The following is a 27,755-nucleotide window of genomic DNA, read 5'->3' as shown; positions in this document are numbered from 1 at the left end:
CATAGGCCACTCTTTAGACTCCTTGCCATTAAAAAGTGCTTTGACCTGCATGAGAATGGTGCACTATCGGCCAATATAGCGTTCCAAAGACCAACTGTTAATGGTTTCTCGCTTTTTTCACTTGAATTGTTTCTTGCTTTTTTCACTTAAATTGTCTCTCGCTCAGTTACTGATAAAGTCCACTTTTGTCTTTTATTATTCTTCAATATTCCGGTTTACAATACTGTACAATTCCTTCCTTCAACAAAGAGTATAACTAGGAGAAAAATAAGATGAACAGGGCTCAGTGTATTGTTTTTCATCTACGTCGGCTGACAGTAGTAGTTTAAGTGAATCGAGCTCCATCACAACCAAGCAGGATAGTTTGAGTCTAAACCAAAGTAGTGTTTCTTACTCATCCACTTCTGGTTAACTACAACCCCCACAGAATGGTTAATCTCCTCATAGTATTCAAAAACGTTGAATAAGAAAATGGACCAAGTATGAATCATGATCTGTGATTCTTTTCTTTTGGTAGAGGGTCAATCCCTGTTGAATGGCCTACAGTTGCAAGTTGACAGACGTGTTCATGAAGAAAAGTTATTTGACTTAAAAAATGTACGCAAGAGGCTTAGGAGTTACCTAAAAGCCGTACACACTTTCTAAATGGAGGCAGCAGCGGGTGTTCATCAGTTTTCAAGACAGTGATTGAATTTTTTAAACATTTTTTTTGTCTTTTTACGCCAGTGGCATATTTAACGTTTTTTTAAGGGAATGGTCCGAACCCTGGTCTTGTTACTACCTAATTTGAGGAAACTATGCTTGCTGATAGGTGTGTTGTTGACTTTTAGGGCTGACATTAGTCTCGAAGTTAGTCTCAGATTGAAGCTAGCTTGCATGGCTATGACAGGAGCACAATCGAGACTTTTATTAAAGGACAACCCATGAAGTTTGTGTAAGATGTACTTAAAATGCAAACTCACAAAAAGTAGTTTTGGTCTTCTCTATGTCAGTTTTTATAATTTTAATTTTAATCAAGAGGTAATAGGGTAAATAAAGATGACAAATGTTTATTGCAATGCAATTTGTTTAAGGACAAGAAAAATAAAATTTGATTGGGCATTTCTAGATACAGTATGTACAAAATTAAAAGAATACTCCAGGCTTTAATAATTATACAATATTAAACAGAGTATATTACAAAGCTGTACAGTGACAACTTCTTCAGGTTAGCTTGTGAGGTTTCCTAAAACAAAACAATAAAACATATATTATATTAAGCTTGCAATCAATAAGCACTTTTCTTTAAATTAAAGAAAATTAGCCTATACAATGCTGCAAAAATAGGGAGATAAATTTGTTTCTCTTTGTCTTGATGGATGTAAACATTGCAACATTCAATAAATATTTTACAAAAGCCATCTATTTTTTATTGTAAACCGGGTTTAAAACACCTGTAGGTTCTTTAAAACAAAAGGCAGTTTCTGACAACAACAAACAAACAATATATGACAGTTTTAACACAAACCAAATACCTTGAAAATGAATGTCATGCGACAAATATCTTTAGCTAACTGAATATATTTTATGTTCAATGATTTTAGTATAAAATAACAATTTTATAGATCTTTGAGGCAAAGTCTTAAAATGAAATTGAGGGCTTCTTTCGTCACTGATTAACCCTTGAGTGGTGTTTTGATTTTTAACAGTGGTGTCTTTTTTTTTTTGTTAGTGTCTCGGTCTGTGAGACCGTTTTAAATTTTTGTAAAATTTTTTTGTTTATAACTATAATCATGATAAAACTGTGTAAAATTATTCCTCCTATATATGTTTACATTTTTATGGGGTTTATCGTGAACCTGTGAGTGTTGGTAAAATATTTTTGAAAAAATTAATACATTTATCAAAAGTTAATAAGTAAAACTTTTTCAAAAATGCTGTTTTTTTTTTAAATTACTAAAGCCTTCACTGGTATATTATGAAAGTTTATGGACCGGTTCATATTCAAAAACATAAACCATCAAAATTCTGTATAATTTTACCGTTTGAATGAGACTTCAAATAATGCCTATTTTACCCATGGAGTAATGGCGACTTTGATTAGCCTAAACCTTTGGTGTCTTTGGACTGTGAGACCGTTTTCGTTTTAGTATTTTATAAATATTTCATGTATATAACTATGGGATTACATAAACTATGTTAAATTATTAAATTATATAATTTTACATTATATATAGTACTATTATTATTCATTTTAGGTCTTAGGTCTGTTGGACCAATCACACCCTAGGTGTCTTCGGTATAGGGGACCGTATTACACAATTGCAGATGAATCTTTAACCACAAAATTACGCCCTCGCGTCTGGTGGTGGACTGAGTCGAGGAAGGAATGTTGTAGGAAACACCCTAGGGGAGAGCAGGAACTTGAAAATATAACGTCATCGAATTCACAGACCGAAGACACCACTCTAGGGTTAAAAGTAAAATAATACCACACCATTAAATACTACCCATACCAGTTTATATTTTTATTATCAATGGTGCTCTTCACTTTGCGGTAAAACATAAATAAGAGTACTTTTGCGTTACCAACAGACATGCAAACATACAGAAAGGAAGACAGAATTAAACTAGGGCCCTATTGCGCTTTTTGCCTGAAATGGAAAAAAATACTATGCTAACCCAGACAATGTACAGATAAAAATTTAACTTTTTACAGTATAACCTCGATATAACAAACCTCAATATAACGTATTCCAAAATATAACTTTTTTTTATCCGCTACAGCTTTCGACAATGTATATTTACCTCTACATAACAAACAAACCATATCAACAACCTTGATTTAACAAATTTTTTATGATCCCTGCTAATATAAGTCATCTGAATATAACAAATTTATTTATTATTGTCTGAACCCATGGTGGAAGGAAAATACATAGGCTAGGTGTGCTATTCCCGTCATATGCTGAAGTCACTCAGATTGCAAACACCATTTTACCATTTAGAAAAATTATAAAAACAATAACAATTAAATCAAAACAAATATATATATATATATTTATGTGGCAATACATCAGCTGATTTTTTGTTTGCAATCTGGGTGACATCGGCAAATGACGGGAATAACACACCTACGTATTTTCCTTCCACCATGGTCTGAACCTCTATATAGCGAATGTTGTTAAATATATTGAATATTCCCACTAGCATTGGAAAAAAATGTAACCTCTACTTAACCAATTGACAGCGACTTTCCCTCGATAGAACGAACCCCTACATTATTGTTTTTAAAACATTATAGTTCCTTTGGTGAAAATGAAATAGAAGAATTACATCAACACTTGCGCTGAGAATCGTCTGCTCTGTTTTACACTTCTGTCGGTTGTGTGCTTTGCAGGGTTGCCACCTTTGATAGGAAAAAATCGGGACGTGACCCTCCCCCCCCAACCAGGTATAACGGACCGAAGTCTTGAATGTCCTTACAGAATCGGGAGGAGTGGCAACCCTGGTGCTAAGTTACAACACATATCATTAGCTGGACGTCATAATACTTTGTAAACTGTGATTGAGCCATTAGTAACCATGGTAACTTAAGTAGGCTGTGATTGGGCGATGAGTAACTACTTTAAGGAAAATTGTCGAGCTTGTGGACAAAGAGAAACCTAAGAAAAAATAGAAGAACAAAGAGAAAAATAAAAACTGTGTTTTTATTTTATTATTTTTACAAGGGTTTTTATTATCATAAAATATAATCTTAAAAATGTTCATGGCTGATGTATTATTTTTATTATTTTCTATATTATTTGTTTTCAACTAAGGAAACACCAATGCTAGTTATTGTTATCAAATCGAAATTCCTTTGTTGTGATACAACACAACACGTACCGGTAGCCTACCAGCCTATTACGAGCACAAGCTAGCGTATCACTTACAAAACTTTCCACTATTTTATTATTTACGTAATTTATTGCTATACAGTGTTTGGCTAGTTTTTAGGCGAGTTAGATGAAGCTGTGATTTTAAATATAAAATTTTGTATAACTAAAACAAGGTTTAAAGACTAGAAGTGTCATGATTGCGCCATATCAATGATTGTGCATGTAATATTGTATTTTGTTGATAAAAAATGCAAATTGTGACATTAACGGCTGTTTACACAGCATTGTAGCTTATTCTATGTAATTGTGTTTTAATGAGGTCAAAACTTGACCTATATGGACCGATGCTGTTTTGTGAACCGAGACATAGCAAAATTCCTGCAACCTAACCTCAATATAACGACCAATAACAAAATCCTTGATATAACATATATTCAGTTTGGTCCCTTAAGATTTGTTTTACATAGGTTAGTTGTGTTTATATAAATACATCGTATTTTGAGTATTAATATTGCAACTTATTTTGACTAGTTTATTTCCATTTTAAAATTCAAGACTAATTCCAGATTTTTCAATACTAGTTTTTTTTCGACAATTAGTGATGTATCGATCGCAAATTGTATCAATTCTCGGTTCTTGAAACGATTTTTATAGTTTAACCAAATTTTCTAAATAATTTGGTTATACTACATCAACCCTTGACTTTATGTCAAAAGAAAATGCAACAATGAAACCCTTCTCAACAAAGTAAATAACTATCACATCAAATGTAAATAAAGATCTAACGACAAAAATACCATTTGATTATAACTACAGGTGCGCCAGGCTGAAATTTTCAATCAAGCAAAACTAGAGGTAATAATGTGATAATCTGCGGTCGTGGAGACATCATGGTCGACTTCGGGGATTACTGCGAAATCCGGAATATCTTCCCCAGTCACGGAAACATCATCACGATCTGTCACGGAATCCTGAATATCAATAGAATAGACATCATTGTCTCCCACGGTCACAGAAACGTTACCAACGACTCCCGTGATCGTGGCAAAATAATGAATATCTCATGCGGTCGTAAAAACGTAATCATCATCTAGCGTGATCGCGGCAAAATCATGAATATATTCCGTGGTCAAGAAAACGTAGTCGTCATCTAGGGCGTTCGCGGCAAAATTCGGTTTACCTCCCGCGGCCGTATAGCAGGGTTGCCACCAAAGTGAGATAATAAAATTCATGCATAATTCAAGGTTTTCATTGGTAGTTTTGAAAAATTCATGGGGTATATGCTCGCACAATTTCACCATAAAAGAGTATTGCCTAGTTCAGAATTGTACATTAATTTATCGACAATATATAGTTTTGTGTGCTACTATAAAATAAAACACATTTCATGCGTTTATTTTAGAGTGAAAAATAAGAATTTAATAAAATTTATCCAGTCTAAAAAAAGTAAAATCACAGATGAAAAAGGATATTTAATAAAAATCTTGTGTGTGATAATACAATGTAATTCTTAAAAAAAATTGAAACATCTGATTTAACAACATCATAACTTAGGCCTAATGATAAATTCAAACGTTAGAAGAAATAATAAATAAATAATAAGTCGGATTGGTAGTTAGGTATAGGCCTAACCTAAAAAACATTGCATCCAAACATAAAAGGTTTAACTTAGTTAATCCAGCAATGGCCTAGAACTTTACTGTCTAAACATCAAATTAAGATAATAGGCATAACGCATAATTAAGATAATAGGCATAATAAAAACAAATGTTAAGAACATGATCAAGAAACGGTTAACTTAGTAATGGGCCATATCTAGGCCTACTAAAACGCACATGCAATCTATTACTTTATACTGTAACACAGTAGGCTAGCCTACATTGTAATCCAAAGCTGAATCTAGGCTAAGTTAGGCCTGAACCAACTTTTATTTATTGAGAAGATTAAAGGTTACCGACTGACTGATAAAAACACTCTAAAAAGGTAATATTATGTAAATAAATATTTAGTTAAATAGTTAAATATTAGTGGATTAGTTAAATGTAAGTTTAAACATAGGCTAACTTTTAAGTAATAAAAAAATAATTAATTACATTACAGAAAAGGTTAAAATAAACTTAGTTTAGAAGGATGTTTCTTCCGATTGGATCAGTTTGTATATTATCATTTGCCTACACAGGTTTAAATCACAGTTAAAACAATTATTTAATTAAATTTACATCTCATTAGTTAGATTCGTATTGACTGAAAACACCTATGCTTCTAACAAAACATTTACATTTACCTTCCTCAGAACGAAATCACCATTTTTCAGCACAACATTGACTTCTTGCAACTTAGGCCTAAATAAATAAACTTAAACTCACGTTGTAATAGTATATTACGTTACTAGTCCTGAAAATAAGTGTTTACCGGACGAGTGTGGTCGTTCCCTTGCGAGACGAAGTCGAGTACGGGATTACCATACGAGTCCGGTACACACATTTTGGACGAGTTACGTACGATAGTTTACACCATACTACTTAATTCGTACAAATCCTTATATATTTCCACCAACTAAAGGACTAAACATCACTAGTCATAACCTCTAAGAGAGGTTATGTTTTTGTTTATAATTAAATCATTGGCACGCAAATACAGTATAATCAGCTGATTGGTGTCCGGCAAAACTCATTGCAGAACAGTATTACGCAATAAAACCCCATTTGAATAAGCTGGCGGCAAACAGCTGTTTTCTGGACTAAATCCTTGCGTGGGAAGTTCGTCAAAATAATGTAGTGTGGCGTAATAGTATACTACGTTACTAGTCCTGAAAATAAGTGTTTACCGGACGAGTGTGGTCGTTCCCGTGCGAGACGAAGTCAAGTACGGGATTACCATACGAGTCCGGTACACACCTTTTGGACGAGTGACGTACGATAGTTTACGCCATACTACTAAATCTGTACAAATCCTTATATATTTCCACCAACTAAAGGACTAAAAATCACTAGTCATTGAGAGGTTATGTTTTTGTTTATAACCACTCATTGCCACCTAAATACTAAATACAGTACAATCAGCTGATTGGTGTCCGGCAAAACTCATTGCAGCACAGTAGTACGCAATGAAACCCCATTTGAATAAGCTGGCGGCAAACAGCTGTTTTCTGGACTAAATACTTGCGTGGGAAGTTCGTCAAAATAATGTAGTGTGGCGTAAACACATTTACTCAACACTGACAGTGACAGTAGTTTGAAATACGACATATTTGACCAAACAAACACAGAAGACGATTAAGTTCCAGCCGGAGCAAGCCATTTTGACCTTTATGGCAAGGCAAGGTACTTCTTATTTTAACGTTGTAAAGTATCGGAAGTATGATATATCAGTAATAAAAAATATTTAATCTGAACACTTGTTCCACTGAGTGTTGGGTAATCAATTATAAGAAGCACAAAACGGAATCACGAGTGCAAAAAGTGATCTTACTGTCCAGTGTCCACCACTACTTCAAACGTTTGACAAGTTTCAGATCAGTTTAAAACTTTAAGGTTATGGTTATTCTGTATTTCCTTCCACACGAACACTAGAGTAGAGAGTAGAGAATGAGTGAGAGCGAGCATCAATTCCGATTGTCGATGTTTTCGAAACATCGATGTCTTTTCTATCGATGTTCGAAGTTGTTTGTTTACATCGATGGTAGATTACCGAACCGATGATTTGGTTTGTTACATCGGTCTTTTAGGCCAAAAAAAGTAATGAAATACAGTATTGATGTTTTCCGTAACTGAATTGTATTGGTTTTAGGTTAATTGGCTGTTACAGTGCAGAGAACAGACGAGAAACTCGGAACAAACATCGATGTGATCGATGTTTTGGCTCCGAAAGCATCGATTTTATCGGTAGATCGGTACTCGGTAGAGATGGGCGTTATAACATAACAGGATGAATAACAGTGTTGCGGCCACGGCAACGTTATCGCGGCAACACGTTGTGGAGAACTCCCTGTTATTATAATAACGTATCTATCTACACAATGTTGCAGGAAAGCCGCGCGGACAACGAAAACGAAAACATGCATTGCCATTAGTGCCGTTGCCGTAACGCTACCTGAGCAACGATAACTTCTGAAACGAACTAGAATAACCACTGAGCTATAAGAATAACGCATCCTGTCTGGGCCACGCCCGACTCCCGACTACAACTGAAAACTGAACTGTAACTGATCAACCGACAACGATAACTGAACGCCGCAACACCGACCGGCAGACAACGGTTTATAGCGGCAACGAGTTGGCAATCGTTATTGAAATAACAGGTTGCCGCAACACGTTATTGGGCAGCTGCGTTATCGTTATAACCGTTGCCGGAAAACAACGATAATTCTCATCTCTAGACTACTCGGCTGACGTTGGTTACGATCGGATTTGACCTTGAATAAACTACGCAATCGTTTCTGTTCGTGGCATGGCAACAAAACTTTTTATCTTGACACTCCCACTTTGACGTTTTATCTCGGTGTTCATTTCGAGAATGGTTTTAATACGGGGTATTTGATTCAGCACATTTAGGGGTTTTGGCTGAATTATTAATAATGATTTTGAGAATTCATGGTCCAATGGCGAAATTCACGCATAATTCACGCACTTTTTCATGGTCACCTAAATTCACGCATAATTCACGCTTTTCAAGGCTGGTGGCAACCCTGTATAGATATCATCGTCTCCTGTGGTCACGAAAACATGATAACCTTCTAGTGTGATCGCGGAAAATTATGAATATCTCGCGCGGTCACAAAAACGTGATCGTCGTCTGGCGTAATCGTGGTAAAATCATGAACATCTTCCGCGGCCATGTATACATTATCGTCTAGCAAAAACGTGATCATCGTCTAGCACGATACCGGCAAAATCATGATCATCCACCGCGGCCGTATGGACATCATCGTCGTTTCCCGCTGTCACGAAAACGTGATCATTGTCTAGCACGATCTCGACATGATCATGAACATCTTCTGCGGCCGTGTAGTAATCATCATTGTCTTCCGCGGTCACGAAAACGTGACTGCATCTTGCGGGATCGCGGCAAAATCATGATTCAAAAAGTCTTATTTCACAGTACAAATTTTTATACGTGTCCCAGGTCTGTTACTTACTACCTAAATTGACAATAAGAAACAGTTAAACATTACAAAATACTACACATTATTTAAAATTTAAATTATTAAATCCTTCTATACTGTAAAAAGCAAGGTCTAGTAAGAATGCATTCAGTTTTTTCATAAATTTAGATTTGTCATTTTCATTTTTAAAAAAGCTAGGAAGTTTTCTAAAAAAATTGTTTCCAATATAAAAAGGTTTATTTTTAAAAATTTCAAGTCTTGGTTGTTCCTTAACTAAATAACTGTTACCCCTTGTATTATAATTATGCACATCTTGAGTCTCAGCAATATTGAAAAAATATTTAATTGTTTCAAAAATATATATGGCGTGAACTGTAAAAATGTTCATCCCTTTAAATAAATAAGATTTGGCGGACTGGTCATATTTTCATTTATGTATCAATCTGATTGTTTTTGTTGTATTTTCAAAATATTTTTAAATTATTTTTTGTTGTCCAACCATAAATACTTATTCTAATGTTTTGATTCAATATGAGATCTTTGCATGATATATCATTCTACGGACTTGTTCCTTCACAGAGATATGACATTGTTCTTAGGACGAATATACAAGAATTAATTTTTTTAATTAAATACTCAACATGTTTATTCCAGCCTAAATTCTCATCTATTTATTAAACCCAATAGTTTTGAGCAATGGCATTTTTATTTATATCTAACTTTATACTTTTATCATTTTTGTCTCTTTTTGTTTTGAAAATAATGAACATGTTACATTGGTTTTACTAACATTAAGTGTTAAATTATGATCTATTTTAACAGATTTAATACATTTTTAACTGATTCAGACTTTTTAATTCTGACTTAGCAGACATTTCTAAATCAGTTAGGGATTTCCCAGTTGTGTTAAGATTAATATCACCTGCATATATACTGAAGATTTTAAAGGTAACATATGAATAAAAGAGGACCAAGAATATATCCTTGTGGAATACCAGATGATCTTTAATAAATTAGATCTTGTTTTTTGGATGATGTTATTTTTTGATGAAGTTGATATGACTATAATAATGGTACAATACCTCGTCAAGTAATCCAAATGTTGTTTGAGGTTAACAACCTACATGTTTCGCCGTAAATACGGCATCATCAGGGTTACAAAAACGAAGACATCGATGTCACACGCACACAATAAATACACGAATACGAACATTTAATTACGGAAAGACAAAGTAAACATTTAATTGACATTGATAGGCCTATCACACGCACACGACACGGACGGTCCCGGCGCAGGTAGTAGACTGCAGTGTCAGACTCCTTCCTCGTTGTTGTCCATGTTATCAGTAGGACAAAGGTCAGGTAGCCGGTTATTTTGGTGAATTAGCACATTGAAAATAGAGTGTGACTGGAACTGCAGTTTTTCGTTGAGGATATGTCCACTGGCGGTGTTGTCATGGTACAATTTGTAAATTTCAAACTCCTCTAACGTGTTAAGTTTACTACCTTTACTGCATTTATGTAGCACCTCAAGACCGTCAGCAATCTCACTCATGTTATGGTTTAGGTCGCCGGGACCGTCCGTGTCGTGTGCGTGTGATAGGCCTATCAATGTCAATTAAATGTTTACTTTGTCTTTCCGTAATTAAATGTTCGTATTCGTGTATTTATTGTGTGCGTGTGACATCGATGTCTTTGTTTTTGTAACCCTGACGATGCCGTATTTACGGCGAAACATGTAGGTTGTTAACCTCAAACAACATTTGGATTACTTGACGAGGTATTGTACCATTATTATACTATAGTCATATAAAGTAATCCAGGGGCCATCAACATGGAATTTAGAAGTTGATATTTCCACAAATTGGTAACCTTCCTCTTAAGTATGATTTAAACCAATTGAGAGTGACTCCTTTAATACCCAAATTATCAAGTTCAGTTATTAATAATTGATGGTGGTATACATTATCAAATGCCTGGGACATGTCAATGAAGATTCCAGCTGAATTTAAACCCTTATCTAGTGAATTTATCACTGCTTCAATTAGTTATCTAAAATACCTGGGTATTTAAAACTTGTGGTTTTTCTTTTCCGAGTTCCTTTGGCCTTTCTACCCGACCAATTTTCATGATTGAGGTCTCAAATTGAAGGTATGCATGTACAGATTTACCATCAAGCATCGGCATACATTTATCTATAATCCCATCTCTACTTATACGTAAACAAAATTTGCTCTCCATGTACAGTATTTCTTATGGGAGTTAAATTTAGTTTTTCTTTTCCGAGTTCGTTTGGCTCTTCTACCCGACCGATTTTCATGATTGAGGTCTCAAATTGAAGGTATGCACGCACAGATTTGCTATCAAGCATCGGTATAAATTTATCTATAATCCCACTCTGCTCTTTCGTAAACGAAATTTGCTCCCCATGCATTTCTTATGAGAGTTAAATTTGGTTTTTCTTTGCCGAGTTCGAATGGCTCTTCTACCCAATCGATTTTCATGATTGAGGTCTCAAATTGAAGGTGTGCATGCACAGATTTGCCATCAAACATTGGCATATATTTATCTATGATCCCACTCGGCGTATACGTAAACGAAATCGCTCCCTATGTATTGCTTATGGGAGTTAAATTTGGTTTCTCTTTTCCGAGTTTGTTTGGTTCTTCCATCTGACCGACTTCCATGATTGAGGTCTCAAATTGAAGGTAGCACGCACAGATTTCACATCAAGCATCGGCATATATTTATATATAATCCAGTTGGCTTATACATAAACGAAATTTGCTCCCCACGCATTTCTTATGGGAGGTAAATTTGGTTTTTCTTTTCAGAGTTCGTTTGGCTCTTCTACCCGACTGATTTTCATGATTGAGGTCTTCAATTGAAGTCATGCACGCAAAGATTTCACATCAAGCTTCGGTATATACTTACCTACTGTATTACTCTACTAAAAATATAATTTGAATAATTTTTGAATTCTTACATCAATTCAAGATTTATTCTCCAGTTATAATTATATAATACTATATATTTAGGTCTAAGAACCTTAATTGAAATACCGGCTTTCATTTAAGCTATTAGTTATTCCATTCAAATCAGACGAGTTTCAAGCAAGGTAAACAACCAACATAAAAATTATTTTTCATAAGGATTGTCTATGATTAAAAATCAATAGCTCCAGTATTGTTCATGTTTTTTTTTATATATTTTTATATTTTTAGACTCAAAGTAATCAGTAAATTGTAGCCTTTTATTTGAGCTACTGTATTGATCATTTGAATCAGCCTGAAGATACTGTATTACTCAATCAAAAATCATAAATTTGATTATTTCTCAGATATTATATTTATTTTAACACTGCGAAGCAGCATGGGTCCTCTAGTGTTATTTAAATATATTTAAGTGAAAACCATATCAGCCAATTAAAAATGTGCTTAGTCTGCAGGTTTGCTGCAGCAGGGGTATTTTTATGTAAAGGAATTACCTTTGCAATTTTTAGTTTATGTGGAAATAAGCCAGACACAAAAGATGAATTCACCAAATGTACAAGTGGCTTTACTAAAAGGTTCCCTACACATTCTAATAATTTAGTTGGTAAATCATCATAACCATTACAGTCGGTACCACGAAAGTTTGCAGTTGGCGGCAGCCAACCAGAAGACAAGGCTAGTGCGAAGTTGCCATATCGCCCGTTGACGACATTAATTAAATTCCTAAACAATATTTTCAAATCAGCTGGTATTATTCGATTTGGCAACACCGCACTATCCTCATTGGCTCCTTCGATGTCACGTGGTAAATAGGCTCCTCCCTCAACTGCAAACTTTCGACTTTAGACACTTTATTCTTAAGTGAACCAATAATTCTTTCCATTTTCTCATCATCTACAGGAGTGCACTTAAATATCCTTGTTTAAAAAAACCCTTTTGTTTTTTGTTGTCATTAACTAATTATATTATTCACATGGTGACAAGTATACATATTGCCAGTGGTTGGGCTGAATCGAGCTATTTACCCCAACCAACTCTTGAATGTGATAATCAAGAAGTACTTTACAGTTGATGAAGTTAAAGAATTGTCTTTAGTAGGCTAAGCAAACTATTATAAAACTAAAATATAAATATAAATCAGTATATAATTCAACAAACCTTAGAAGCATGTTATAACCCAAATCATTACCATCAAATTAAATTAGCTGGTTAGTTACAATAATTGCAATGATGAAGTGTTAGTAATTTAGGTTATTGAGTGAAAATAGAAATATTTTGAAATTTATCTCCAACAAGATTATTGAAAAACAAACAAGTTATGGTGGAGCTTTAAGCACTTCAAGACTACGAATTTTCTAAATTAAATGCCCCTAATAATAATGACCAATATTAAAACATGAATTTTATAAAGAATTCAACATCTACATTCACTCAATAATAGATGATGCGTACCATGAGGTTAGCTACGATTAGTGACCATGGGAGGATGTGAAAGCACACAACACATACTCTCTTGCTGGTTCCTTCGGCAAGCGTTTTCCCTCTCTTCAGCATCAAAATACCACAACGTTATAGCATATCTGGAACAGGAGAAAAGAATATTATTAAAAACTGACTAAGGTCCCCTTCACACTGGGCAACCATAGTGGTGACACCGGTGGCGACACCATGGTGGGTACGTTACATTAGCATTGATTTAAATGGGACATCTTCAGACTGAGCTTTGGTGGCGCGTCTGGCCGCGCGACCAGAAATGTGATGGCTCGGGGTTGCGATTTTCAAAGACACCAGTCTGGTGGCGCCACCACGTCGCACCATGTTTTCTTATCGGACTGTTCACATTGGAGCGACTGGCAGCGCCACCAGTCACTACCATTACTCAGTATACTAGTTTACTAATCTTTTGAAGTTGTTAAGGTAATAAATATGGGGAAACGATTTTAATGATATAACAAAATGTATACTCTATTTAATTTACATCTTTTCGTCAGTACAATGTGTTCGTCATTCAAACTCCTCAAAATCTAAGCTCATCAAAACTTAAAACACTCATTCTTGAGTAAGTGTGAAACGTGACAGGGTTATTTCTAAGGTCTACGAATGAAAAAAGTCTCTCTGATACTTAAATCTCATAAAAACGGTTGAACAAAAAAAAACTGTTTTTTTTTTTTTTGTTATTGAGTCAAGGTATTACAGTGTTATTAATAAATGGTATATTAACTATGTTTTTACTTAATTTTCCACAACGTTAGTAGCAGTTTCTCTTCTAGAGATATTTTATCTTTCAGACGTCCCAGAAGCTCATCAAAACTTAAAACACTCATTCTTGAGTAAGTGTGAAACGTGACAGGGTTATTTCTAAGGTCTTTGTAGTGAATGAAAAAAGTCTCTCTGGTACTTAAAAAATCTCATAAAAACGGATGAACAAAAAAACTACGTTTTTTTCTTGTGTTTCATAATTTCAAAGAAATATATACGCTTTGCACCTGTCTCTTCGACGTCCAACTGTGAGCTTTGTGGCTGCAGCTGCACTGGTGGCTGAGCTGGTGGTCCATGCGCATTTTGACCGGCCACCAGTGTCACCACCGGTGTCGCCACCATGGTGGCCCAGTGTGAATAGGCCCTAAGAGCATTCTGTGCCACCATGTACCACAACAGGCAATACATAAAGAATCTATTGAATCCACAAAACCTCTACAGTAGAATTCCAATCAAAGTTTAAAATTAAATACTATTTCGCACATATCCACTCTCACGTATCTTATGGTTTAGCTGTTTATGGTGGTACAAGTAAAAGCAAATTAGATACAATCTTGATATTTCAGAAGGAAGCTTTGAGAATTGTATTAAATCTAGAAGACCAAATATCAGTGAAAAACAAATTTTCTGAGCTTAATATTTCAGCTTTGCAGTCGAGACTCAACACTTGAAATGCATGCGTTGCTTCTTTTTTGCCTCTCGCTTTCAATTCGTAGGCCTACACTGTAAATAGTTCATTCGTTTTATTCAATGTTATGTGACTGTGTTAAAAACCGTGATGTGACAATATGTATCGAAATATTCAAGTTTTGTAAATAAAGGATCTGATGATGGTATAGTAATACTGAAACATGTTATCCTGTTGAGATGATGAAGGACCACTATAGGCAGTCTGCAGGTATTTGTTACCTTTTTATTTTGATAGACTTAGCTTATTTTCAATATTTTTTCAAGCCAAAATAAATCCTACTCTTATTATTCACACATATTTCAGATCAAATGTGCCAAGTTTCCCTTATTTTAATTTGCAAAAAAAACAAGCTTGGTGTGATTTTAGAGGATAAAAACACAAAAAGCCTTAAATTGTGAAACAAGTTTAAATGTACTTAAAATATTTAGAATTCAGAGAGATAAATAACAGATTTTAATAAACAAGTTTAAGTTTCAACAGATTTACAATTTTAATAAAATAACTACATTTGAAAAAGGGGACGACTCCCTATAGTTTTCCAATGTGCACCTACAGTTTAGTTTACATGTAATACTTAACAATGCATAAATGTGTGGAGGAAAAGTGACACAAGGATTATGAGAGTTTATATCACATCAGTTTTGAGCAACCGGGATACTGGTTAGATTACATAGCGCCTCATTGAACAAACTTCCCAACCCAAGTCAACTTAACCTCTTGTTATCTTAATAGTTCAATAATCTATGTGGGATTGTGATTGTTGGTATTAATACAGTAGCAAGACAGAGCAGAACTTTTAAATAAATGGCATCGATCCTCTTGATATTTTAGGTTCTAAGTTAGCATTTTATAGAAACACCATACTTGTCATAGGCTTAGTAAAAAGTAAATACAATTTGGAAAAAACTAAATAGTGCAAAATAAATTAATAAAATGTATTTCATTTTTACAAGGACTAATATTTTAATTATAATTAGGTTAGTAAATAAAAATACAACTTTACTATGCTGCATTTTTACAGGGCTGTATCAATTAAATTGTTAAAACAAATATATATTTTCCATAGTATCCTACTAATATTTTATTTTTTCAAATCCATATTTTCATTAATATGTGCATGCTTAGTAGATTATTTCTATAATTTCTCAGTGTTGATGTAATTTTAATTATCACCGAGTAAATAAAATATACCGTGTTCTGTAAGCAGGTTGTACTTCATGTGGATTTCGCCTATCAGACCAGAAAAATAATATGCGGTCGAACAATGGTTCAATGTCAGCAACTTGATCCCACCCTTCGGGGAAAATCCGAAGCAAGCCACCATTCTCCTAAACATAAAAAACTTTATGAATAAAGAGGCAAAACATTTTTAAAATACCTACAGTTACACCGTATACACTATGCAGACATTACATTTCAAATCTTCAATTCTTTGTATACCCCTAAATATTGCTATTGATTAATTATCTCAACAGTTCATAGTTTTTACATTTTTGTAAAATCAGCAGTTTCAGAAGATGCACACTCTAAGTGCCTGCAATTTGCTCTCAACATTGAAGTTCCCAAACAAGTTCTCTTAAAACATATACCCTTAAAACAAAAATAAAACAATGCTGTGATTAAAAACTCACTCAGTTCATTAGAAACTGCTTCATTAAGTTAAAAATTAAAATAGTTTTAATGGGCTAGGATTTTGTTGATTGAATTTGTAGACACAAGACTAGTTACCTTGATGTCCCATTCTGTGTTCAAATAATATATAGCTGTAATACATCTTCCATCTTGGTGAGGGTTGTCCACATGTTTAACATAGTGAGACCCGTGACCAGGATAACATGCTACCATTGCCTGTAAATTTGTTAAAATTAACTGCTAATCTATATATATAATTCCGTAAGTCAAACTTTTGTAAAGAAATTGTGAGTGACTGGATGGCCGTAGAAGGATGGGAGGGGTCTTATTTTAAAGGTCTTGACGTGAATTTTGAGGGAAAACTATTCATTTTTCTTATTTTTTTACCATAAATTCGCAACAGAATAAAACTTTTCCCATTAAAACAACATGGGGTTTAATTTGTTTACATCTTTTGAAATTTAAACAGCTGTGCCACAGATTTGAAAACAGTGATCAATACACACATTTGGTTTACTTTTAGCCAGTCAACTATGAAATGTATACTATAATAAAACTGAAATATTGAAGATTAGTCGGAAAAACGTCTGCATTCTTTGTTTATATTTAAATCATATACTCAAGTTTCATTTTTTCATGCTTTTACGTTATTGTCGTGTTAAAGGAATAAACGACATAGAATAAATATTCTGTATAAATAATCAAAGAGTCGAAATTAAATCTAACTTCTGTTTTGTTTTTATTTTTAATCATATGTTCAAGTTTATTTTAAATGATGTTGTTTTCTTTATATTTCTACACATTTTAAGGTTAAGGTTGTGTAAATATATACAACTAAATTAACCTATAAATGTTATTGGTTCTAAAATGGTGTATTTGCATTCCTTCGTAAGTAAATTTTTTTAGTGCAGTGAATATACAACGTAGAGTAATCATATTCGATCATACTTTTATAAAATCACCAGGGATTCAAGACGTTTTGGTATGTAGGCTGCTGGATATATATTCTTTTCATTATAAGTACTGTAATTAATATGAACGCCAGGGGAATACCACAAAGGCGGGGAACTGTTCACAGGAATGACAGTGCGCGTAGGAGAGCAAGAGTAGATAATGACGAACTTAATCAAGATATGTTACAACCCCTTTTTAGGAGACCCATGGTAGACGAGAGAAATGTAAATATTCATGATGCAGGATTACTGGACCAAGAGTGCATTCAATGTAGTGCTCTTCATTTTAGAGAAGAACTAACGAATAATCATTTTATGACATGTTGCCATAACGGACTTATTAACCTTCCTCAGTCAAAAACTAATGTAGAACTTAAAAGTTTGTTTGAAGAGAGCCCACAACTGTATAAATTCATTCGACAATGCAACAGTGCGATGGCTTTTGCTTATTTTTCAGCCAGTAAGAAAGATATTCCAGGAAAAGGACCATACTGTTTCAAAATTCAAGGACAGATTTATCGTTCAATCTCAGATTTGCTGCCTCAACATGATGAAGACCCCGTGTATGGCCAATTGTACATTATTGACACATCAACAGCAACAGAAATTCGTCAAAGGCGTCAAGAAAATAGTGACTTAAAACCTGAAATATTGTCAAAACTAGCTGAAATTCCATTAGAAAATCCATTTGCATAAATTTACAAAAGAGCTTCGGAAGAAATGGTTGTACAAGGTGACAGTGAATTAGAACTTAGGTTTGTAGACAGGATAAATATGGATCGTCGTAGGTATAATAAGCCTACTGCAGATGAAATTGCAGGCGTCTTCAATTCATCTGAAGGCGAACCTCCAATGAATTTTTTAAATTCCAAACAGGGAAGCTTTTATTTATCCTCATTAACCACAAGACCAAAGCTACCTTAGTAAACCAGTATTTATTCACAAACAATGATATGTTGGCTGCCTTTTCATGTTAAACCACTGGAGTGATTCAAATTATTTATTGAAAATGACATCAACAAAAGCAAACAAAGAAGAACAACAAACTGGTTTTTACACAAAAGATATGGTGTAGGGATGCCTATTCTGACACATAGATAATGTTATTCTGAGTTTGTTTAAATACCGGTATTGCAAAAAGTTGTTTTACATTTGAGCTTTTTAGGGACTTATGTCCCTACAAGCCACTAGTAAATTCAATAAAAATCTTTCGTCCTTGACCCTACCAACTTACATATCGATATTTTTAAAATCCGATAATATATCACAGGTTCTCTGTGGAACTACCTGTTTGATTGATAAAATTAGGCAAATTTATTTATTTCATCCAATACTATTGACATATGGTCAAAAAACACTTTTTACCTTCCCCGTAGCAGCAAACCTAAGCACTCTTTAAATCTAATGTTATTTAAATTGGGAATAAATATTATAAAAATCATATTACTTTAGTTTTAAAATGGCTTGTGACAACAATTTTTCACTTTAGACTATTAGGCCTACTTTTAAATAAATTGAGATTCTGTCTTTTTTCATTAAAACCCCCAGATATAATTAGTTTACTTGGAATGCCTCAGTACTTCGGGGATTAAGTTTTGGTGAGATATAGCTAAGTAAATTAATCATTATTTGATCGACACTTTTTTCCCATGTATCGAATGTATCGGAAAGTCTCTAATTCCAAAATTTAGACAAAATCCTTCTGCTGGATTTCAAGATATATATTACTGACAGACAGACAGACATAGCTTGTATTAGAATATAGAATTTATTGATAACTATGGTAGGCTAGATGTAATTAAAAGTTTATGTATAGGTAGTAGTTCTGTTACAGTACCTACGGTGAAGTATTTTCAAAATGGCAGCAACGTCCGTTGGCTTTTACAGGTCAAATTGTTGTAAATCATTAAGCTTTTGGTTGTAAACATGTTGTCGTGTTGTGGAAGGCCTATAGTTTGTTTTGCGTCGAAATGTAAACAACCTTTGCTCTCCACAAACCTTCCTCCACTTCAATCATTTGTTTGGTGGTGTTAGTCACCGCCAAAACTTGGACTTGCCCAAACCATTATCCGAACCACTCAAAGAAACTTTAAAATTGTAGATTAATTAATTTTATTTTAACTTAGGAATCCTTCCGACAAAACTTGATTGAATTATGATCTGTTTACACATTTTTGTTTTTGGTATACATTATTTTATTATTTATCGTAAACAACAAATTAACATTCAAAATAATAAATTAGTTGTTAAGCGCAGCAACGCGTGCAGGGTAACTGCTAATAAATTAAATAAAAATCCTAGACTCTACCAACTTACATATCGATATTTTTTAAATCTGAAAATATATCACATTTTCTCTGTGGAACTACCTGTTTGATTGATAGACCTATAGAAATATACTATAGGCTAGTAACAATTTTAAGGTGTTGGTCTTATAAAAGTTCAGCCACAAAGTTTATCAAGAGAACTAAGATAAACCTTATGTTAGACCCTAGCTTATAACTTAATTAAACTAAACATAGATTTTACCTTTATCCATAGGCCTAGCTCAATCTGTTATAACTTGCGTTCTGGCCATTTTGTTATTACAATGGTTCTATCATCAGACATAGAAAATTCAGCTGAAGTAGTGTTGTCATAGTCGTAACAAACAACACAAATTCGGCTACATTTAACAAATAGGCCTATATAGTACACAAATTAAATTAGTGGTGTCAGCATCTAAGTAAGTTCAGATTGTGGCAATGTCAACCGGTAGGCCCTACCCTGTGTGCAAAAGGCCTGTCTAATTTTATTTGTGTATAATTTGTTAAATGTAGTTAGGGTTGTGTGTTTCAACAATGACGACGCTACTTCAGCTGAATTTTCTACATCTGATGATGGCATTGTAATGGCATTGCGAAGCGGCCATAACGCAAGTTAACTTCTATATTGACTGTGTAGACAAAGGTAAAATTATAATGGTGAGTCGGTGGCTCAGTCGGTAGCGTCGCGGACTTCGGGCCCAAGACAGTAGTGTCGTGGGTTCGGATCCTGGTCACTGCCACTAACTTTTATCAGTACAGTTCACCTTTGTACTGTACCGGCTCACCCCTTGGTTTGCTGGATACGTTCCACGCACAGATCTGTAGTCTATGTGGACGGGCAAATGCAAGGTTAAAAGAGGCCGCCAACCTCTTTAAAAAAAAAAAAGTTATATCACAGCTCAGGGGATAAGACATGGATTTTAATTACCGGTATAACTTAATAGGTTATTTTTACAAACATTTTAAGTTAAAAGTTTGGTAAATTTCTAGATTTGGGCACATGAGATTTTTAAGTAATTTTGACTAGAATACCCACAAATTTGAGCTAAAATGTATTACACATCACAGCGACTACTTAATGTATTGCGACTACAGTGGCGAAGACAGGATTTCAGTTCAGGGGGGGGGGGGTCCTCCAGGGGGTTCAGGGGGAGGGTCCTCCGGGGGATATGGTATAGAATTGTGAAGAATTTAAACATTTGGGCTTAAAATAGAGCAATTTAAGGCCAAATAAGAAACAAGTTCTATCTCGCAAAACATTCTTAAAATATAACTATTTTAATATATTTTTATATAGGCCTACAACACCTATTTTTTACACAAAAAATACAAATATTTGAAACCTTACTTCTTGCATTCATTATTTAAACAAACTCTGACCAAATGTTTCAATTGCTTTGTAGTAGGGCCTACCAGTAAAGGCATAGCTGGTATGGTAGCATGGTAGGCTACCATAATATATTTGGATTAGAAGTAGGCGTATTGATATATTTTTGTTTATTTAAATTATCGATTATTGCCGTCAATTTGTATGATTTTCAATATAATTACACTATAGGTGTGATTATTTTATTTTGGTTTACAACTCTTTTTTAAAATAAAATTCAAATTAGCCTAATTTTAATTTTAAATTTTTTGTTTTTTGCCACGATTTAGCCACCTCATTAGAGACACATAGCGTAGCTTTGAATTGTTGAAGTAGTAAACGTTGCTCATTCATGTGTACCGTATATAGTTTTAATGTATATTAACTTATATATAAAATTTTCTATTTTCAATTGGCCTACCTACGTATCAACATCAATCAAACTTATCTGTTCATAAATTTTGAACCCTTCATAAACGTATTTTGCTCACTATTAAAACATATTACAGTAGCCCTTTTTAACCCTCGAGCGGGCGCTTGCGGAGTTTTCCTCCACACTTGTAGTTTTTGTTAATATAAATATGCATAATGGGTGTCAGCAGTCGTGTCCGGCTCTACACTTCGAACGCACCTCATCCCAGGAATGCCCCTAAGCTATTTTTACCCTGGAATTCCTCCTCATTTTGTTGTCAGTTGCAATTCAGTGACGAGGTGTCAGTTTGCGGAGGTTTACTCCGCGTGCGCCCTATCGTGTAAGTCCTTAGCGCAGAGTTTATTTCCTCATGCGCTCTTGTCAAACTGCGTGCATATTTTATACATACAAAATTATAAACACGTTTAAATGTATTATTTCATTTGTAGCCTATTTATTATAAAAACAAATTTTGTTTGCATGTACATATGTAAAATTACATTATTGTGGAACAAAACTACCCACGCGCCCTCTCTCAATACATACCTTTAACATATACTAGATAATTGCTCGATATGTTTATTTGAAAATTACTCATATTAAGTTAAACAAATAATGTTATTAACAAAGAAATAAGGTTTCTGATTAGGTTATTCAACATTTACAATATTTTGTTATAACAACAAGTAAAATGGGTAAAGTTTATGCTATTTAGGTAGTGTTGCGGAATATATCTCCGCATGCGCCCGCTCCTGTTTTACTGGTGAAGCGCCTCCTCGAGAGTAAAGGAGTTTTCCTGTTTTATATCATTAGGCCCTAAAATTTTTTATGTCTAGTGCAAGTGTATTGTGGTGTTTGTGTGTGTTGTCGACCGTCATTGTGTAGGAGGCCCAAGGTCAACTCGACGTGTCATGGCTTTGACCGAAATGTCTCTCCTCCGACTCTGAGTAGGCCGAACCCACCCGAGCTCTCTCGCACGACCGAATTCTAACGTCTGCCTTCTACAGTATTTCTAGTTTCTAGTCCAGTGTGTCATTACCAATTAAGAAACAGTGGGAAACATCTAGTATACTCGTTGAAAAGTATTACTGTATGTGGACACCAGACTATACTATTAAAGCAGCTGAGTTGATCGTTGGTATTGCAATTACAAGCAGTAGGCCTATAACACATGTTTATGTTTCTTACAATTTTTAATACAAAAAATAAAATTTATTTCTTACATTTCAGGGGGGGTGGTACAGACCCCTCGCCCCCCCCCCTGGCTACGCCACTGTGCGACTAAAATAAATTGAGGGAAATAGTTAACCCATCCTAACCCCTTACCATCTAGGGGACTGGTGGGAATTGGGGTTTTTGGACGGGGGAAATCCTGATCTGAGGGAAATTATTTTAAGCGAAAAAAGACCTAAAACATGGTGCACTCAACTAAAAAAAGTTTAGTGCAAGCATTCTTGAAATAGTATATTTAGCAGTGTCTTAACCCAGCGTTAGACAATTAGACAAAAGTAGTCTGGGGATAACATAAACTAACAAACAACTCAGTTCTTTTTAACCTAAACTTTACCTTCCTAATCTAAGTTAACCTAACTTCAAAACAATTAATACAGCCCCGAATCAACGTAAAAAACTACCTCCCATCCTAACATGCCTCAATAAGGACTAGTTGTAAGTGGTCAGACAGCCCATTTATACCCGCGTAATGAGATGAAATTTTCTTTAAAGGAAATTAATTGACTAATGAGTTCCATTAGAAGTTTATAGTCAATGATAATTTTCTATTCTTTAATCAACGATAGGATGTTCTTGAATCTTCTCATCATTTATCAACTTGCTTCACTTCACCTTCACTTAAGTTCTCTATGTTAGAAGCGAAGTGATGCCAAATTGCTGATTAACAGATGTCCAAATTAGGTATAATAAGTTTATATCAGCTAGAAATATTCTTTTGCGTTAATAATGATGGTACGTTAATAAGATTCAGGAGGTAAATAAAACTTTGGAATAAGAACCTCGTAGGCTAGTAGGCTTCTGTTTCTTCAGATGAATGCTTACAACACGGTTGCACCGGAAAAATAACGTTTAGCAATTGAGAAAAACATTCCTAACCACATTTCTCACACTTCACTACATAGCTTAGAATACTATGTTCTAATTACAGTAGACTCCCTCTTATCCGGACTCCTCGGGGCCGAGGCCAGTCCGGATAACAGGTTTTCCGGTTAAACCAACGTCCCCAAAAACTTGTTTAAACGGACCGTTTACTGTGATAATCGACATAAATTTAGGAGAGCATTGTATTTAGACGTACGTGATCACTGGTCTAAATCTTTCCCACGAGATCAGTCGTTTTATTACCGCTCACATCCTGCCGATCTAGTCCAGTTAAACCAATGTGCTGATAAAAATTGTCCGGTTAACACGTTCACTGCGCTACGAGATCCCGAGGTCTCGTATCGTACCTAGCCCGTAGTGCGGGACCCATAATTTGGCTTCTTCCCAAAAATTACGACATCGATATTTCGGCGTACAGTTATCGTAAAGAAATTAAACTTGTACATATATAATGCATTTTTCTTGATGTATCAACTAGTAACTATGAAATGAACGAGATAAATAGATCTCGTAACGCACTGAAGTAATAAACTTTTACTTAATTACGATACGAGACCCCTGGGTCTCGTATCAAAAGTAGTTGTTCCAAGCACTACTTGAGGCTAATGGGGTGATTAGTAACCATGGTAACCTTTGTTGAATGCTTGGATGAAAGAAGGAAACCAAAGAAATAATTCAAGATCAAAGAGAAAGAATAATGGCGTTTTTATACTGTTATTAGCACTAACGGATGCGTAATAAAGGTCACTGGTAAATGACCTAAAATATCACGATTGTGCAATGTTGTATTTTGATGTAAACAAGCAAATCATTTACATTAATTCGAATATTTCTCCTTGTCCCTACTAAATCATACAAAAATCAATGCTAAATAATCGTCAAACCGGACAAGAAATTTCCGATAAACAACTTTGTATCATTAGTTTTTGTTTTGCGATTGGGATCCCTTTCCCAGCCCTTTAGGGAAGTGGTGCAAGTCTAAATATAGCTTCAAGGTTGCACCCATCCCTTCCCCCCGCCCACTTGACTCACTGTTGGCATGCACTCATTTGCGAGGTCATAGCCCAACCCCAAAATTATAACGAAATAAATACAGTAATTTGTAAACATATTTCATTTGTATTTTATTTAGCCTGAAATCAGCCGTAAGGAAACGCATTAATATAAAAAGTGACAAAAGAAAGATAAAATATATTTTTTATAACGATTACGATTATAGGGAATTCGTAAATAAACAGGTAACATATATTTTTCTTAATTTGTTATTGTAGGAAAAGAATAAATACAAATAAACAATGAACTATTACAGCTGTGCGGTACGAGATCTCGGGGTCTCGTACAATGACGTCATATTTACTTCCTGGGCTGGCTGAAGATTGTCAACATTGTACTGGTTCAGATAAACAAACACTCAGCGCTCTCTTGCCTTTCTTTACGAGGTTATGATGCGCAAAAGATTACTGCGCAACGTAATCTCGGCGTCTCGTATCGCACCTGCGTAATCATAGCGGACGAGACCTATATCTCGTAACGCACCATTGGAATAATGGTGGAAAATATGCAACGCAGTGAACTTGTTAAAGACATAAGTCATTTCCGCGGAGTGTAGTCCGGTTAAACCGATGTCCGGTTAAAAGGTGTCCGGATAAGAGGGAGTCTACTGTAGGCCCTACCTCATCTTCATTTATTGTTCCTAGGCCTACAATATCAAGAATCAACAAGCACAAATTTCGCAGCCCAGTCACTTCTCTGCCATCGTTCTTGATGAGGACAATAGGCAAGATGAACGTAGTTAGAGCACTGAACAGATTTTTCGTCGTCATTCTCCCCTAGAAGATACCTAGCCTACTTTAAGTGGTGTTCTATATTTTCGTACCGGTGACTTTGTCAAAAGTTAGTAATAAGGTAGTAATAAGGTGGTAATAAGGTAATAAGGTAGTGAAAAAAGGGGGTTAAAGTCAGCAATAAGTAGTGCGCGCGTCTGATAAAATCTATTACTGTACTTTTTTGCCAGGTAGGCCTATATAACCTTGATACTGTCGTGTCCGTTAAAGTGTCCTCTATCTGTTTACATTATTGGTATATAGGTACTCGGCCGTATTTTTCCGCAAAACGCCCAGCAATAGATTTTATCAGGTGCCCGCACTACTTATTGCTGACTTTAACCTCCCTTTTTTTCACTAACTTTTTTGCCAGGATAACCTTGAGACTATCGTGTTCGTTAAAGTGTAATCTTATCTGTTGACATTATTGGTATATAGGTACTCAGCCATATTATTCCGCAAAACACCCAGCAATAGATTTTATCAAGCGCGTGCACTACTTATTACTGAGTTATTGCCAGGTTCACACAGGTCAATGGGTGGCAGTGACCAGCACCAGTGCCACGAGCCTAGCGTAGCGGCTATAGCCTACTTCAAAATAACAAAACAGTGACCGGTGACAGAGACCAGTGCCAGTGCCACGAACCTACTGGCAATTAAGATGTGACGGAAAAAAACTGTACATTGGGGATCCAGATGTAATTCTGCACAACCTCATGACACTATTAAGTTACCCTATTTAAAAATCCCATTAATTATAGGCATACCTATCCGTTTAGTTCTAACTAGACCTAAGCCTAGGTTAGTCAATATTCAATCTAAGACGTACCTATGCAGAATTCTTATCAGCCTAGGCCTACCTTTGTTCTTCCATTAATCTTATATTTCCCAAGTTTCCCGTTCTCTGCCATCTTATTGGCTCTCATAATAACAGCATCTACTTCACTGATTAAAAGACCAATATTTCTACAGAATGATTCTTTTCCACTAATCCATGTGATTTGATCTCCACGTATGGTTTTAGGATCCTTTTCTTTTACACTGCTAACAAGTTTTCCATCCTTAAAAACACCAGCTTGATACATGTTAGTAACTTCTTCTAATACTGCCATACCTCTTTCAGGACCCAGGAAATTGTCCACTACACATACGCCATATGTATCCATATCTTTGATGACATTTCTACATACTAACTCAATAATATCTGGTTCAACACATCCATTACGATGGTGAAATGGTGGTAAACCATCAAGCCTAATATCAGACACATCTGGAGTAGGTTTTCCTTGAATGCCTAAGATGGACTGGTCTTTGGCTTGCACACTACCCAAAGTTGACATTTGATTATTTAGCCCTAATGTGTTGTTAACTAAGTTGCTAGATGAAGGAGAATTGTTTATACCAGGTTTTAATAATTTCAAAGTTGGATTTAAGTCCTCCGTTCTGGCATTAGTAATCTCTTCTTCAAAACTACCTTCATCATAATTGATAGGACTTACGTTGCGAACAGTATTTTTCACACTTAACTTTTTCTGTGAACGACTAGTGTGTTTATTTTTCTTCCCCTCAGAAGATACACAACTTGAAGATGTAGTTGCATTCTTTCCTGCATCATTATTGGCAACTGAATTAACAAAATCGGTCGAGGGCTTAGATCTGTCACCACAATGTAGTTTGTGTTTCTTCCAATCCTGAGTCTGATGCTCTTTCGAACAATAAAATACACACTTACACCTGGAACACCTTGATAAACTGCCAACTTTACCACAATAAGCACAAGAATTTAAGTCCATTTTACAAAGTCAATTTAATAACTTAAAAGAACGCAGAGGTTCTTCTCCATATTAATTCTTGTAATCACCTTTGCCTTCGACCTTTTTTGGTGTTCGTATCACCATCACCGTGTGTTTCAATTCAACCTCAACCACACCAACCTGACCTGCTGCTGCTGCTGAGCTGAAGCTCACTGAGTACTGAGACACTGAGAATGAGACTGAGACTAGACTGAGACTGAACACTGAACCACGGCCGCCTTTAACTAGACTGAACTCGAACTGAAGAGTGAAGACTGACTGAAGCTGGCTGAGGCTGAGTGAGTGCTTAGGCTGACAGTAGCAGAACAGTGCTGCCATAATTCAAAAACTGAAATGATCCGTAATATCAGTTTAAGGAAGGCAATAGCATAGGTTAAATATAGGCTACTCTTGTCGAATTTTAATAATCCCGGCGGGATTCGAACCC

General features: G+C 35.1%; 1 protein-coding gene across 2 annotated transcripts; it reads right to left on the bottom strand.

The window, feature by feature from the left end:
- Positions 1–1,048: 1,048 nt before the first annotated feature.
- LOC128986850 (egl nine homolog 1) lies at positions 1,049–27,436 on the bottom strand. 2 transcript variants are annotated; one of them, XM_054407415.1, is made up of 5 exons: positions 26,375–27,436; positions 16,636–16,755; positions 16,099–16,235; positions 13,410–13,537; positions 1,049–1,225 (listed from the first exon to the last, which is right to left on the bottom strand). In XM_054407415.1, the coding sequence occupies exons 1-4, from the start codon at positions 27,305–27,307 to the stop codon at positions 13,417–13,419; spliced, it is 1,311 nt and encodes a 436-aa protein (XP_054263390.1). In that variant the 5' UTR covers positions 27,308–27,436; the 3' UTR covers positions 1,049–1,225; positions 13,410–13,416. The 2 variants fall into 2 exon arrangements, with proteins under 2 accessions (XP_054263390.1, XP_054263399.1); XM_054407424.1 differs by having other exon boundaries at positions 13,467–13,537.
- Positions 27,437–27,755: the final 319 nt, after the last annotated feature.

The sequence above is a fragment of the Macrosteles quadrilineatus genome, unplaced genomic scaffold (assembly GCF_028750875.1).
Source record: "Macrosteles quadrilineatus isolate MER2022 unplaced genomic scaffold, UCM_ALF_1.0 Scaffold_1__1_contigs__length_201487025, whole genome shotgun sequence".
NCBI classification, from domain to species: domain Eukaryota; kingdom Metazoa; phylum Arthropoda; class Insecta; order Hemiptera; family Cicadellidae; genus Macrosteles; species Macrosteles quadrilineatus.
Note: the sequence above shows the minus strand (reverse complement) of the source record. Positions and strands in the feature narration are given on the sequence as shown.

What these genes read in the sequence shown, in the direction of transcription:
- LOC128986850 (XM_054407415.1), bottom strand. Translation starts at nt 27,307, where the DNA reads ATGGACTTAAATTCTTGTGCTTATTGTGGTAAAGTTGGCAGTTTATCA. An exon ending in AGATTAATGGAAGAACAAAG is followed by an intron (nt 16,756 to 26,374) that starts GTAGGCCTAGGC and finishes ACAAATTTACAG; the next exon opens with GCAATGGTAGCATGTTATCC. An exon ending in ACACAGAATGGGACATCAAG is followed by an intron (nt 16,236 to 16,635) that starts GTAACTAGTCTT and finishes TTTTATGTTTAG; the next exon opens with GAGAATGGTGGCTTGCTTCG.